The 15,721-nt window shown below is 53.3% G+C and overlaps 1 protein-coding gene and 1 non-coding gene across 2 annotated transcripts in view; one reads left to right on the forward strand and one right to left on the reverse strand.

The window, feature by feature from the left end:
* WTIP (WT1 interacting protein) overlaps positions 1-5,323 on the forward strand; it is a gene marked incomplete at its 5' end in the record, with an annotated part of 23,855 nt that extends 18,532 nt beyond the window's left edge. Inside the window, 6 exons of the mRNA XM_014585405.2 lie at positions 385-452; positions 593-655; positions 827-957; positions 1,796-1,847; positions 2,523-2,591; positions 4,051-5,323. Coding sequence (XP_014440891.1) covers positions 385-452; positions 593-655; positions 827-957; positions 1,796-1,847; positions 2,523-2,591; positions 4,051-4,191 — 524 coding nt within the window. The remainder of the gene's footprint in view (positions 1-384; positions 453-592; positions 656-826; positions 958-1,795; positions 1,848-2,522; positions 2,592-4,050) is intronic.
* Positions 5,324-10,418: 5,095 nt separating this feature from the next.
* On the reverse strand, positions 10,419-10,522 carry LOC114006727 (U6 spliceosomal RNA). Its single transcript, XR_003548416.1, has one exon. It is a non-coding gene; the product is annotated as a U6 spliceosomal RNA (small nuclear RNA).
* Between the last annotated feature and the right edge of the window lie 5,199 nt (positions 10,523-15,721).

A 15,721-nucleotide genomic window follows, 5' to 3' on the forward strand; every position in this document is an offset into this window, starting at 1 on the left:
AATTCCGAAAAACCTGCTTTGAATTTCAGTGAACTTAAAAAATGAATGTGTTAGTTCGTTAATCCAGACATCAAATTACATTGGAAAAGCATTGGGTTGTTAGAAAAGTCATGACATATTTTTCTGTGCAAAAAAGTGTCATGACTTTTCTGATGACCCAGTAGTTCTTTGTATATTTGCTTTGACCACCTCTTGCCACAGTTTGGTGACAATGTGTTCTGCTTATTATTTTTTTTTCTGAAATATTTATTATAGTAATTTAACATGAAAAGGAAATTTAAAAACTTCACCCATACGCTAGCTTTTCCTCTGTTGGAGGAGGGTGCTGAGAAATGGAAGCAGAGCCCCGCTTCAGGGCGCCTGTCTGCACCCTCGTCCTTGCAGGGAGACGGCTCCGCGGGAAGGCATTCTACAACGTGGGTGAGAAAGTGTACTGCCAGGAGGACTTCCTGGTGAGTCCGAGCTGTGCCCTAGGGTACTGTGGGTGGGGGAGGGGGACTCCCATGGAGACCTGAGGCCAGGAGGCAGGTGCTGCCTGGGCAGCCAGTGCCCCTTTGTCTCACAACATCCTGGATCCTGTGTCCCCTCCCAGTACTCCGGGTTCCAGCAAACAGCCGACAAGTGTAGCGTGTGTGGACACCTCATCATGGAGATGGTGAGAACCTCCCCCAGCCTCCTGGAGCCCCTCTGGCATGGGCGGAGTCTGAGGACCCCACCCTCTCACCTGTTCCAGACCTGCCAGGGGCTCAGAGCCAGAGCCTCTTCCGGGGCCGGGGCCGGTGCTGAGCCTTCCACCAGCTGACCCTTCAGTGCCTCCCACCCCCAGATCCTGCAGGCCCTCGGCAAGTCCTACCACCCAGGCTGCTTCCGGTGCTCTGTGTGCAATGAGTGCCTGGACGGGGTGCCCTTCACCGTGGACGTGGAGAACAACATCTACTGTGTCAGAGACTATCACACGTGAGTGTCTGGTGCCAGGGAGCTGGCGTGAGTGACGCACACCGTCTCCTCTGCCTGTCCTGGAAGCCTTTTTCTGACTGCCCCTCTGTGCCCTGTCTTCAGGGCCTTTGCACTTCCAGCCTCCCCTTGCCCACTCAGTCCGGGTGTGGGTCTCAGCCTGGAGCCCCTTTCCTTGGTTCAGTCACCAGCCATCTCTTGGCTGTTTCCTCCCTAACGTTGCCTGCATGCTTCCCTTCTCCTCATGGTGGAGACTCTCCTGTTTGTCCTGTCTTCCAACTCTCCTCTTCCTCCCAGGGTCAGGCCGGGCCATTTCTGTCTGAAGTAGGGATTGACCCTTTCTCCTGCCTGCCTGGTACTCATGTAGGGAGCCGATGCTTTTTCTGTTCCGTTCCAGAGCTCCAGTCCTTTGCTGCCGCTTTGCATGGAATGCGTGCTGGGTATACGCCCCTGATACTTGGGGTAGATCCAGGATTTACAGAGATCTTAGCTAAGGGTGTCTCAAACCTGGCATTCAGGGGCAGGGAACTTACTGGAAGCATGAGGGTGATGGCAGGACAGAAGCTCTCCTGGAGGAGGTGATGGTGGAGGTGGGGAGGATCCAGATGAAAGGTCACTACCAAAAAAAGCATGACAGAAGCTGCTCCCCCAGCCCGGGTGTGCACACGAGAGGAGAGGGCCTAGTGCTTGAGCCATGTCTTGGGGCTACTGTGAGTGGATCCCTCCTTGGCTTCTGCTCACCCAGCTGGTCACATCTGTTTTTTGTTTTTTTGTTTTTTTTTTTTACTCACTCAGCTGGTCACATCTGTTTTTTGATTTATTTTTTTTTTCATCCCTTCAGGGTTTTTGCACCAAAATGTGCCTCCTGTGCCCGTCCTATCCTCCCTGCACAGGTAGGAGCCACTCACCTGGGGATGGTCTGTGGCCTGGCCTGGACCAGCCTTTGCCTCTTCCTTCTTCAGGTCTTGGCCACAGTGGGAGGGAAGAGCAGGTCCCTAAGGCCTGAGGGAGGTCGTTGTACGTGTGCATGTGGTTTGCAGGTGTGCCCTGGCATGAGGTAGAGGGAAGTGACTGTGCCAGTGCTGCCCTCAGCTCCAGCCTCCATTGCCCCTGGGTCTCTGCAGGTCTGCAGGCTGAGGTCAGGTGGACTGGGGTGGAGAGCAGGTGAGAGTGTGGTGTGTGTGCAGGGGCCACCTTGGGCAGTCCTGCTCAGGGCCCTGGGTCTTCCCATCTGTGCTGGTTCTGTCCCAGGCTGGGGTTCCTGGGGAAGCAGGGCTGACCCCCAGGAAGCGAGAATATCATGTATGCACACTTGGGCACCCCCGTGACGTGCTCACAGATACATGTGTGTGCTGTTGGCTGCAGCCACAGAGGATGCCTGAGGCACATGCACATCCATGTGCATGCACCAACGTGTCTCGCTCAGCCTCACGGACGCACCATGTCGGTGCTCACACGGGGCGAAGGCACATCTGCTGGTGAGCTCGTAGCATCGCTGTGTGCGCTCACATGCAGCTTGCCTCCAGTCCTGGGCTGCCCATGGTGTGCGAACCCCTCTCTTCTTCCAGGGCTGTGAGACAACCATCCGTGTGGTGTCCATGGACAGAGACTACCACGTGGAGTGTTACCACTGTGAGGTGAGTCTGGGCTTCCGGAAGGGTGGTCGTTGGGGCAGCCTCCACCCCGCAGTCTCCTCTCTGGGTGCCCTGGACCCACCTGCTCGCTATGGCTTTGGCCCCTCCTACCTGTCCTCTACCTCTCTCTTTCCCAGGGAGCCCCCGTTTCTCGTTCCATCATTTCATCGAATAGTTCCTGTTTTCAATGTGTGGGTGCTAGGGATGTGACAGGATAGACAGGCTCCTCTGCCATATGAGACATGGCGTCCTTGGCCGTGTGCACACAGTAAGCGCTGTGAAGGGGAGCTTGCAGAGCACATAGGAAGCCTTGGAAGGGCAGGGAGGGCTTTCTGGAAGAGGTGACACCCAAGCTAAGACTCGATGGGCGAGTGAGTTAGCTATCGAGATAGCAAGAAGTGCGTTTCTAGGTAATGGAAGCAGAGGGCACTTCAGTATAAAGTGGGCGTGTGGCTTCGTGTGGCTGGGTAAGTCGGCAGGAGCTGGGGGCAAGACCACACTCACGAAGAGGAATGATCAAGATTAAAAGATTGCATTGGGATGTTAGAAACAGCCCTCACTGCCATTCGGAGGATGAACCGGGGGAGTTGGGGTACAGAGGCCCTGAGGTCATGAGGAAGCGACAAGATTGCACTGGGATGTTAGAAACAGCTCTCGCTGCCATTCGGAGGATGAACGGGGGGAGTCGGGGTACAGAGGCCCTGAGGTCACGAGGAAGCTGACAGAGGTGGGGTTGTGGTCTTGAGTTCAAGGAAGTGGACTGAGTTGAGTGATGGTTAGCAAAAAGGACTGGATTTGGGGATGTGGGATTTAGGGTTAAGGTGTCCATCGGCACCCCGCAGAGAGTGAGGGTGCGAGGAGAGGGTAAGTCGCCCCCATTTGGTAGATGTCCAGGAGATTGCCCGATGTGTTGGAGTTTAGACTGGCCTCAGGCAGAGGGGTGCCGCGTCCTCTCTGAGACTCTGTCCTGAGAATTCTGATTGTCTCGGCCTCCCAAGACCACTGTGCTTTCTGGGACAGCCTGCTGTGGCAGGGCTCAGCTAGTCGGGTTCCTGTGCTCAGATGACTGACCCTTGGTGCCTGCCGCCCAGTGTCTGAAAGCCAGCTTCATACATGCACACGGTTTTCTTCATTGTCGGAGGCACCAGGAGAAATTCAGTTCCAGTTACTCTCGTGGCTGGAAGCAGGAGTCCCATCCTGGGCACACAGGTGGCAGCTGGAGCCAGGTGGTGAACGATAACAAAAAGTCCCGTTTTTCTGCTGCTGCCTCCCCTCAGAGCCCCGCGCGCTCTCAGGCTCCAGAGGGCACCTAGCTCCTCCTCTCAGATGTGCCAGAGGCCTCTCCAAGGGGCCCACGCTCCTCGCTCCTGTTAGTGGAAGCCCTCTCCTAGGAGGCCATGGGGAGCCACAGATGGCCTGGCACCCCGCCGCCCCGCTCACTCTGGGCTGTGTTCCTCCCTAGGACTGCGGGCTGCAGCTGAGTGGGGAGGATGGACGCCGCTGTTACCCGCTGGAGGGCCACCTGCTCTGCCGCCGCTGCCACCTGCGGCGCCTCCGGCCCGGCCCGCTGCCCTCACCGGCTGTGCATGTCACAGAGCTCTGAGCAAGGGCAGGGGCGACCCTGGGGCCGACAGGTGTGGGCGTGGGAGGGAGGTCTGGATGGTGGCCCAGGTCAGTGTTGGGTGACCTGACTACCACGTCCACCCCACCTCCGCTCCACACTTGCCACCGAGCTGCTGTCCTGTCCGCAGGGGCCGGACCCCCGCGTTGAAGCTACTTCTATTTATTCACCGTCTGTGTCTCCTCAAGCCGCTCCCCTCTGCCTCCCACCCATCCTGTCACCGGCTCTCTGTTCCCAGATCCCCTGTGCACCACTTTCAGGGGCAGTCTGGAACACCACCTGTCTGGGGCCACCGCCCTGTGCTTTGGCCTGGCCTCCCAGCGGGAGCTGGTTTCCCTTGTTTAGAAGGAGCCTGGGACCCCTCCAAGTGCACTCCCAGGAACAAGGTGTGGTCCGGAAGGCAGAGAGCATGCGTTTTTGTGTCCCATAAGTGCCTCGCCTGCTGGTGGGTGGGCAGGGTGCCTTGTTTGAGTGGAGTCACAGGAGGGTGTGGGAAATGACACCCCTGGGGATTGGGGCCTGCAAAGGGGCACATCCTTTGACTATTGTGGTCACTGGAATTTGGCCATGGGAACTCAGATGGGTGTTTTCAGCCACAATTCCTGCCGGGTCCCCACTTCCTGGCTCCTGGCTTGGGCCTCCCTTTTCACCCCCCACAACCTCCTCTTGGGAAAAGCACCTCGGCACAGAATCCAACCACAGTTCTGTCAAGAGGGACCCGAGGGGTGCCCTGCCCGCGCGGCAGGGAGGCACCTGTACGCTCACACTGTGTACCAGGCTCCACAACAAAAGGATATGATTTGACTTAAATTAAGTTTTTCCTTTGAGGATATTTTCATTTTCTTTAAAAGAATATAGTTTTTCTTCTAAGAACTTGGACCAAGGTTGTTATTTCTTGAGAAAATTATAGCAAACTCACAGATGTCCGATTTGTATATCATGTAGCTAGTGTCAGGGGATGAGAACATTGTGGTTGAACTATTTTTGTATAAATTTCTCTAAAAGCTTGCAGTATGTGTCTGCCTTTCACACTTTAGAATAGTGTGGGGTTGTGTGTCTGTGTCCTAAGAACAGTGACCTAAGGAAGTAGAGCTGGGGGTGCAGATTAATTTATTCTCTGAAAGTTAGACGAGGACAGGGGTGGCAGGGGTTGGGTGTTTTGCTGACATGGGTATGTTGGGTCTGAACTTGTGGGTGGCCCCTAGTTGCAGTAGTCACCATGGTTTTCACGGAATATGTATGTGTGTATATATATACATATACGTATGTAAATATATATATATATATTTTTTTTTTTGAGAGGTTTTTGCTATAGGGCGCGTGCGCTCGCCAGACAGAGACAGAAAGACAGAAAGTGAGAAATCACCCCCCAGAGGGGATGGCCACGCTGCAATCCCTTCTCCTCCATTCTCCTCTCGGGATCTTGGGCACACACGCACACGCGCCCAGCATGAGTTTAAGCCACCGAGTCTGGGCTCGGTGTCTCTCACTGGAGAGACAAGAGAAACAGAAAGTGAGAAATGACACCTCTCCCACCCCTCTACGGGGGGGATGGCTACACTACAATCCCTTCCCTCCATTTTCCTCTCAGGACTTTGGGCCTACATGTACATTCACCTGTCGGGACTTTGGGCATACATGTACATGCACCTGTCGTGAGTTTCGAGCTACCAGGTCTGGGAATTGGATCACGGCCAGCTGTGTTTGAGCCCAGTGTCTTTATTACCACCACCTACTGGCCCTGCACTATCTTATTTTTTGGAGAGATGTTTTGTTTTGTTTTTGGAGAGGTTTTTGCTATAGGGTGCGTGCGCTCGCCAGACAGACAGAGACAGACAGAGAAAGTGAGAAATCACTCCCAGGGGGGATGGCCATGGCCTTGCCACAATCCCTTCTCCTCCATTCTCCTCTCGGGATCTTGAGCACGCACGCACACGCGCCCGGCGTGAGTTTTAAGCCACTGGGTCCGTTTTTTTGCTATAGGGTGTGTGCACTCACCAGAGAGACAGAGAGATAGTAAGAAATCACCCCCTAGGGGGGTTGGCCACGCCGCAATTCCTTCTCCTTCATTCTCTTGGGATCTTGGGCACTCATGCAACTCCCGCCCGGCATGAGTTTAAGCCTCCGGGTCCGGGACTCAAACCACAGTTGGCTACCTGGGGGTCCAGCGACATAGCCATTATTCTAACTGCTGGCCCCTGGAATATATATATATATATATATTTATTTATTTACTTTAGTCATGATAGAACATGCATGTGCGTGAGGGGGAGGGAAAGCACCACCCGGCACCCTGCACTCCTCACACTGCTAATCCCTTTGCTGTATGCCTCCAGTTCATCACGACCTTGGGCATGGATGGATGAGTACCTGGTATGTTTACATGTTGACCAAGCAAGGGACCCAAACCCATGGTTGGCCATGTGGCTCCCAGCACAGCAGTTCAGTGTACCACCAACTGCACCCCCCAGGCTGGGCCTTCGTGGGCTGTTTTGACTGAGTCTGTTTCTACAAGAGCCCTAGCCACCTCCTTTGGTTCTTGCTCTTGCCCTCTCTTCCTCTTTCTACTAGATATGAGGTCTGTTAGCTGTTTGCCCTTCAGTTCATCATGGGAGCAAGGTGCTGGGGCCAGAAGGAATTGTCTGGGCTATGCCTGAGATGCCCAGGAGGGGCCAGCAGGGGAGGTAGCAGCCAGTGGGATCCTTCTGTGCTGATTCCTGGAGCTGGGAGACCCCTGGTGGGCAGAGGAGGCAAGTGCATGCGGCGCTGGATGATCCAGGTGCTTATAGCGGAGTGGTGAGTCAGCAGGTGGTATGGAGGTTAAGGCAGCTGGATCCCACATGGTCAACTTCATGATCTGAGTCCTGAACTTGGCAGCTTGAAGATCATGCTGGGCTCGTGTGCATTGTGCCCAAAATCCTGAGAGGAGAATGGAGGAAAAGGAATTCTGGTATGGCTGTTTCCCTGGGGGATGATTTCTCACTTTCCCTCTCTCTGTCTCTGGCAAGCACATGTGCCCTACAGTAAAAAAGTAAAACACAACACAACAAAAAAACCCCGAAAAAACTGGGTAATACAGAGATGAGGCAGGTCTCCAGAGAAGGTGACTTTAACTGGGTCCAGGAGAGAGTGATACCAGTGGGGCGAGGAGTGTATATCCAGGAATAGGAGACTTGGTTTCTGCTTGCTTCCCATTTTAAGCTGGGCTGCTGGACTTCCTAACCAATTAATCAAAAGCTTTTTTCTTATTCTCCTTTTTGCTTCCTGTGTCAAAGCTGCTCTCACCTTTGCTTTTCCTTGTTGCAAACTTGGCCCATCTCGTTTCTTTTCCTCTGAGTCTGTCGTGAAGATGGCCTCTACCCTGACAGACACGAGCTCACCCTTGCCCTGCCCATCTGCTCCATCTTGGTGACCAAGCTCCCCTTACTCAGTTGGGCCTGGTCATAGTTGGCGTTCCCCTTCCGCCCACGTGTCATCCTTTGTCAAAGGCCAGATGGGAGTGCATGACCCTGTGGGCAGTGGCCTCATTTCAGGCCATACTTAGCTCTTTCTTGAGGGGTTCCTGGGTCGGGTGTTGCCTTCCGCCAGGGCTGGTGGCTGCTACTGTCCCATCACCACAGAGCCTCTCCATGTGCCCTTTCGTCTCTCTGGAGCCTCTGCCTGCTAAGTACTTTCACATTCCTGTCAGGTACTTCAGATCTCAGTGACACAAGAAGTCAGGCATCGGGTTGTCACGTTTCTCTGAACCCCCAGGATTTTTGACCCCTGCTCATTTGCCCAAAGTGTGATCTGTCCGTTGGTAGGAGTTCACTTGACCTGAAGGTTGTCAGGACCGAGGAAGCAGTGTGAGAGAAGGCCCTGAGATAGACAGCCCTGACCCTCCAGCCCTGGGGCCAAACCCACCTGCCCCTAAGGTAGCTGCCCTTCATGTGGGCGCCCTGTAGCATCTTCTACCGTGCCTTGATCACTGTTGCACTTCCATGTATCTGAGTGGTTATTCTCAGGTCCGTCTCCCCACTGGTTGGCGAGCTCTCCAGGCCAGGGTCTGTCTGAGTTGTTCACGCTCATCCCCACGGTGCCTGGTGTGTGGTGGGCGCTACAGCTTTGGCCTTTAGAAAGGTCTCCAAGATAGCTTCCCCATTGGCTTGCATATCCCAGTTCAGTCTGAGTTGTCCAACGACGGGACCACACATGGGGATAAAGGCCAAGAACAATTTCCACAAGTACACTACACACGTGCACCCCCTGTGTGCACACGCGCCCCTTACAATCCTCCATGCTGCACCCTTGGCTCAGTAGTCATCCCCAGAGGCTCAGGCCCTTGAGGGCTGGGTCTGCCACTCCGCGTGTGTGTCACTGAAAGACTGACACGGTTGTGCGTGTGCCTGAGAGAGATTGGCTAGCTGAAGGAAAAGGAGAGAGAGACCAGCAGGGATTGAGAGTTGTGAGAGATGGAGGGAGATGAAGCATCTGAGAGAATGTCCGGGAGAAAGATAAAGGTACTAGAGAATGAGCAAGACGGAGAACGTGTGAGAGAGACTGAATTCAGTTAGAGAGTCAGCAGGGCCTGGAGCCCCTTTTCCTCCGTAGAAGGTGGGGTGACCAGAGCTGAGCAGTTTGGAATTATTTGGACCAGTTCTTTTTTTTTTTTTTTTTTTTTAGAGGTTTTTCGCTATAGGGCGCGTGTGCTCGCCAGACAGAGACAGAGAGAGAGAAAGCGAGAAATCACCCCCCAGAGGGGATGGCCACGCCACAATCCCTTCTCCTCCATTCTCCTCTCGGGATCTTGGGCACACATGCACACACGCCCGGCGTGAGTTTAAGCCACCGGGTCCGGGACTCGAACTGCAGTCGACTACGTGGGAGTCCAGCGACATAGCCATTACGCTAACTGCTGGTTGGACGAGTTTTTGACCCCCGTCAAAGTCTGGCTCACAAGTAGAAAAACCCAATTCCTTTAAGCAACCAAAAGCTGGGGGCAGAGGGGAGAGGAGGCTGGGGCCTGGGACAGGATGCTGGGCTCTTGCGGGTCCTGGGCAGATCTTGGACATGGGGTGCCCTCATGGCCCCACTTTGGCCAGGACACATGGCGGAACTGCAGGTAAACTTAAGCACTTCACAGTTTTTGCTCTGGGGGTGCTTGGAGGGCCTGGACATTGGAATCCATAGCAGCAGAGGTCTCGGGAGCAGCGTGGGCCAAGGAGTGAGTGGGGGTCAGGACACATGGGGGTGAGGTGCAGGCCTGGGCTCACCATCATCTGCCACTCCAGCCCCGCCCCAGAGGTTTGTCTCCAGTGTAACGGCTCCTGGTGAGCAATGCCTAGAAGTTCTGTTCTTGTCAGAAACAGGGTCCTGTCTCTTACGTGGCCCGCAACCCTGACAAGAAGGGCCTTGAGGCACTGCTCCAGGGATCAGCCAGGCCGGGCCTCTCTGGGCCTCCAGGAGGGCCTGGGGACACACCTGAGAGGGGGAGAGCCTCTGGATGAACTCTGGAGGAATTGTCCCCTGTGGTGTATGGAGCGGAAGCTGCGCCTTGAGGAACGGGGTGGGGACCTGGCCTGGAAAGGAGTGTTTGTACACACATGCTCTGGGGGGCTGGGGGAGATCCTCGGAGCAGGCCTGCGTGGGGGCTCAAAGACGGTAGTGGAGTAGGGGGGCATGTGGCCAAGGTAGACGTGGGAAGGTTCCTCTGTCTTAGGCAACAGGCACTTGCTAGTCCCTAGAGACAGACCTCAGGGGAATACAGCTAGGCAGGAGGGCAGCCCCTCTCCTTCCGTCTTCCCTGGCTGTGAGGGCACTAGCCTGGGAGTTCATGGTGGTCACTTTCCTGTCCTCTGAGAGGGTCATCCTGGAGGGCGGAGGACATGAAGACTCTGCAAGGAAATCAGGCCCTCTGGGCCTCTGGGCAGGGGCACTGTGGCGTGATGCACGTGGCGTGTGGGAGGGCTGTGCTCCACGGTGCTCATAGTCATGTCACTCACCTGTGTGCCCCACCACTCACTTTTTTTGTTTTGTTTTGTTTTGTTTTGTTTTTTAATGGTGAGTATCCTCCCTCAAAAAATTCCTTCCCAAAGCCAACCAGGTTTGGGGCGGTCAGAGTGAGGAGCTAGACACGGGAGATGTGAGCACAGGACATGGAAGTCTCCTGCAAAGAGTGGGGGCCACGTCTGGCCAGCTCTGGATGGGGGGGAGTCTCCATGGAGGTGGGAAGAAATACGGAACGCTTCACGAATTTGCGTGTCATCCTTGCGCAGGGGCCATGCTAATCTCTGTATCGTTCCAGTTTTAGTATATGTGCTGCCGAAGCGAGCACCCGACCACTCACTTTTCAGCCCCCTCACCCCACACTCAGCACACACTCCTGTCCACACTGCTGTGCAGGTGTACCTGCCCAGTCCGCCTGCCTTGGCCGCTGGTTACGCGACTGTCCCACAAACTACCCTGCCTGCCTGCCGTTCCCTGTCACAGCCACCTGCAGGGCGCTGGCTCACTCCTTTATGACAGCACCCGAGGCCTGCCTTTCTCTGTCAGCTTGTGGACACCAGGCAGGACTGGAAGCCAGGGAGAGAGTTTTGCCAGGCCCGTTGTTTACCCTCCTTCAACCCCAAGTTGTTTTCAAGATTTCATCTTCCACCTGAGCTCGTGGTGCTAATGAGGATTACCAGGTATCTTGGGCCTGGCCTGTGGCCTGGTATTGCCACATTCCTGAGCTGTGTGGACCTCTGTCAGGATTTGTCCCCGAGGGCAGAGTGTGACTGAGTCTCCCTGCCCAGTTCAGTCCAGCTCCCTCTTTCTGCGCTCCCACAACTCCGTTCGCTGGGACCCCGGATCTCGGGGAAGGGCCTCCGCATCCTGTAGCTCTGTGGGGCAGTGCCGGGGAACCTGCTGGCAGAGAGCGGGAAGAGCGCTCTGCCTGTAGATCAAACCCAGCATGCCTGCTCCGTGTGGAGGGAGGCAGGGAGATGGGGCAGACCCTGTGGCATGTGGGGGTCCACTCGTGGCTGAGAGGCCACGGGGTCCTAAGGGTGGACCATGGGAACCTGGGGAGGGGAGGGATCGGGGGAGAATCTTGTTGCTAGGGGTCCGTGGGGAGCGGTTTCATTGACCTGTGATTACATGTGATTTGGACAACTCCTTTCCTCTGCCTTCCCTCCCTCCCTCTCTTTTCTCTTCTTTCTTCTTTCTCTCTTATTTTTAAAAATACAACTTGTTTTTAAGTTTTAAATTTATTATTTTTAAATTTGTTATAGGGTACGTGCACTTGATTGAGAAAGAGAGAGAGACAGAGAGAGAGAAAGCACCCCTCTGGAGGGAGTGGCCTTGCTGTAATCCCTTCTCTCCTGTTCTCTCAGGATTTTGGATACACATGCATGCGAACCTGACTGGTTGGAGACTCAAACTGTACAGTCAACCATGTGGGATCCAACTACCTTAACCACCATGCCATTAGCTGGTTCCTAAATATTATTTAAACACATTAAAGTTGATCTGTTTGGGGAAAAAAAAATAGCTCATGGCTTTTAGACTGAGCAACTGGGTGGTTGTTTGCCCCTTCCCTTGGAGGGACAAGTCAGAGCAGTTGGTGTGGGCACGTAAATCTGGTCCTGCCGTATGGCAACACCTGTCCCTGTCTGGGGAGTAGGCGGCGCCTCTACCAGTTAGGAGCTCAGGAGCAAAGTCAACGCTGGAAATACGCACCTTGGGGCCATCAGCTTGTGGAGGTATTTGGAATCATGGACAAGAGGTGGCATGGAAAGAGGGTGACACGGAGAAAAGGGTGCCAAGCCAAGCCTGTGAGGCTCTCCAGCATTCATACCTGAGCAGTGGGGACAGCTCAGGGTCAGCCAATGGGGTGAGGGAGTGGATTAAGGTGAAAAGGGCGTCAGGAAGGAAGGGGTGGTCCGCTGTGTAAATGGGGCTGAGAGAAGAGGACGGGGGCTTGGGAAGGATGTTTTGGTGCCATCATGGGGAAGATAGGTCAGAGCCCACTGGGATGAGGGGAGGGATGGGAGAGGAGGTCTTGGGAATAACCAGCTCTTTAAAGAAACAAACTTTACCAGAAACTGTCTGCTTGGCAGAGCATGAAGGGAGAGGCAGCAACCCCACTTGAGGCATGGTCACACTAATGCCTTCTCCATCTCTCCCTCCTTTCAGAATTTTGGGCATGCATGCACATATGCCTTTTGCGTTTCTTTCTGTTTTTTGGAGAGGTTTTCGCTATAGGGCGCGTGCGCTCGCCAAACAGACAGAGAGAGACAGAGAGACAGAAAGCAAGAAATCACCCCCCAGGGGGGATGGTCATGCCGCAGTCCCTTCTCCTTCATTCTCCTCTCGGGATCTTGGGCATGCACACACATGCGCCCGACATGAGTTTTAAGCCACCGGGTCCGGGACACGAACTGCGGTCGACTACGTGCGAGTCCAGTGACATAGCCATTACGCTAACTGCTGGTTCCCCCTCCCTCATTTCTGAGATCTGAGACTCAGACTGCACAATCAGCCACATGGGATTGGGCTCCCTTAGCTACCGGACCATAGAGATGTCCTCCAATCCTGCTTTTTTTTTTTTTTTTTTTTTTCCCTCTTCCCTACAGAGGGTCCAGTTTTTCTGTGCTGCCCAGACTGGCCTTGAACTTCTAGCCCTCATGCCTCAGCCTCCCTAGTAACAGACTATTGGCATGCACAGGAGCAGCAACTCTTTTTTTGTTTTTAAAATAATTATTTACCTAATTTTATTTATTATTATTATTATTTTTAAAAAATTGCGAGAGAGAGAGGGACAGAGAGAGAGAGACAGAGAGAGAGAGGGAGAGAGAGAGAAAACAAGAAAGCAAGCTGCTAGGTCCAGGACTCGAACCATGGTCGGCCATGTGGGATTCCAGCACCTTCACCACCACACCACCTGCTGGCCCCACAGCTGACTCTTTTTAGTATAGTGGGGAGACATGTAGCAGCTGATGGGGGCTTTAAGGTTGGAGAGTTCTTTCAGGATGTTGAGGCCTGTTCTGAGGCTCCTTGCCCCTGTCTGTGATGACACCCCATGTGGGACACTGCGGGTGGCCATGGGCACTGCGGACTGTGACCGGACTGTGACTGCAGTGGTCCCAGCTGCAGCCTGCCCCCTGCTCAGCATCTGGCTCCTGAGGTGCTGGTGAATGTTGGTTAAATGACTTTGTCTCCAAACGCAAAGCATGAACAGACAGGCGTGTAACTAATGCTCAGAACAAGTGAGTTTCTCTTAGTGCGGAGGCGAATGAATGTGGGGTAAGGCATTTCTGCAGTTTGTATGGAGGTCTCTGCATGGGACAGAGTCTGTGTCACTTCAGCAAAGGTGTGTGCCGGTGGGGACGCACGGCACAGAGAAGGGAGCAGTGTGGGAAGACCGGTCCCAGCCGGGTGGTCAGACAGCAGTCTGGCTTTGAGGTCAGAGCAGTGTTCCTGACTCAGGTCAGCCTACTTCCTGCCAGGGGCCACTGAGCCAGCTGCAGAATCTCTGCCCAGAGCCCTGGCCCATGTCCATGTTGAAGGTGGATTTGGGGGGCCAGGGCCTTTTACAAGTCCCACCCTGGGCCACATGACCATTCTCTGTGTGCTACAGGGGCTCACCTTGCACTTGGCCTCCTTGCCCTGGCCCTGGCCATCTCCCTTCCCCACACCACTCTGCGAATGTGAGCTGTATTCCTCCTCTCCTTCTCCAATACAAACTCATTGGCCTGCAACCATCCTGGCCTCCTCCCTACTCCTGCCATGGGGAGAGTGGCTCTTAGGGGAGTTTGAGCTTTCCCATCCCCAAGACTCCCCATAGACCCAGAGCCCTGTCCTGTTCCTGCCCCGCCCTCGGTGTTCACCTACAGCCCGGGTTTTGCTTTGCTTTTTATTTTCTATTGAGAAATATGTACTTACCGAGTACAGAAAACATGTACACACAATTTTTTAAAAGAGATTTTTGTTATGGGGCGTGTGTGCTCGAAGAGACAGACAGATATACAAGACAGACATACAGAAAGCAGGAAATCACCCCGCAGGGAGTATGGCCATGCCGCAATCCCTTCTTCTCCATTCTCCTCTTGGGATCTTGGGCACATGCACCCGGCATGAGTTTGAAGCCATCCGGTCCTGGACTCGAAGTGCAGTCGACCACGTGGGAGTCCGGTGATGTGACCATTTCGCCATCTGCTGGTCCCCATGAACATACAATGTAAAGCGGTATCCCCAGTATGCCCTGTTCTGATCCCACCCACCCCGGTAGCTCTCCTCTCAGGGGTGACTGTTATGCGGAATCCTGTGTCCATCGGCCCTCGCTGCTCTCCCAAACAGTGTGTTGTTTAGTAGCAAAGGCTTTGGGGTTTTATATTAATAGAGCCATCATTCTGCATTTACTTCTCAACCTTACATCTAACTAATTTAATAAACTCATTCTTTAATTCTATTTCTTCTATCAACTTTTAATTTAATTGCTGGAGGGCACAAGTGCTTGCCAGAGAGAGAAAGACAGAAAGCACCCCTAATGGGGCATGGTTATGCCACAATTACTTTTTCCTCATTTCTCTATCTTTTTGGGATTTTTAGGTATGCATATTCAGGCATCTGGTATGTTTTTCTTTTCTTTTTTTTTTTTTTAAAGAAGTATTAATTTAATTTAATTTTTAATTTTGACCAGAGAGGGACAGAATGCATGCACATGTGAGAGAGACAAAGAGAGAGAGAGAGAGAGCGAGAGAGAGGAGAAAGGAAACAAATGAGAAAGGGAGTCGCTAGGTCTGGGACTTGAACTGTGGCCAGCCATGTGGGAGTCCAGTGCCCTTAACCACCACACCACCTGCCAGCCCTCCTCTGATGTTTTTCAAGTCACTGAGGCCAGGATTCAAACTGTGGTTGGCCCTGTGGTATCTGGCTTCCATAACCATCAGGTTATGGGGCTGACTCCAACCTTATAATTTAGAGAGTCATCCATGTGTATGTTTGCTGTACCCACTCATTTAAAAATATTTATTTAATTTAATTTATTATTATCATTTTTCAAGTTGATGAAAGAGAGAGATAGAGAGAGGGGGGGAGAGATAAAGTGAGAAGGCAGATCTGGGACTCAAACTACGATTGACCATGTGGGAGTCCAGCACCTCAACCACCATGCCACCTGCCAGTCCCTAGCATTTTTGTTGCTGGGTAATATTCCACTAATGGATATAGCACAAGTGATGTAGTCGTCATATTGATGATAGTTGAATTATTTCTAGTTTACAGCTTTCGTGGACATATCTGTGTACATTCTTTTATTATTACGATTTTTAGGTTTTTGCTATATGGTGCATGTGGTTGCTGGAGAGAGACAGAGAGAGAGGGTCGGCCATGTGGAGTCCAGTGATGAAACTGCAATGCCATCTGCTGGTTTGTGTGATGAGATATCCTTTGCAAGTAACTTGGCGCTTTTCTCTAGCCATTTGAGGATTTTGTCTTTAGTTTTGACTTTTGACATTTTGTCTATACTATGCCTTGGAGAGGATCTTATATA

The sequence above is a fragment of the Tupaia chinensis genome, unplaced genomic scaffold, assembly GCF_000334495.1.
Source record: "Tupaia chinensis unplaced genomic scaffold, TupChi_1.0 Scaffold149922_1, whole genome shotgun sequence".
Classification (NCBI taxonomy): Eukaryota; Metazoa; Chordata; class Mammalia; order Scandentia; family Tupaiidae; genus Tupaia; species Tupaia belangeri.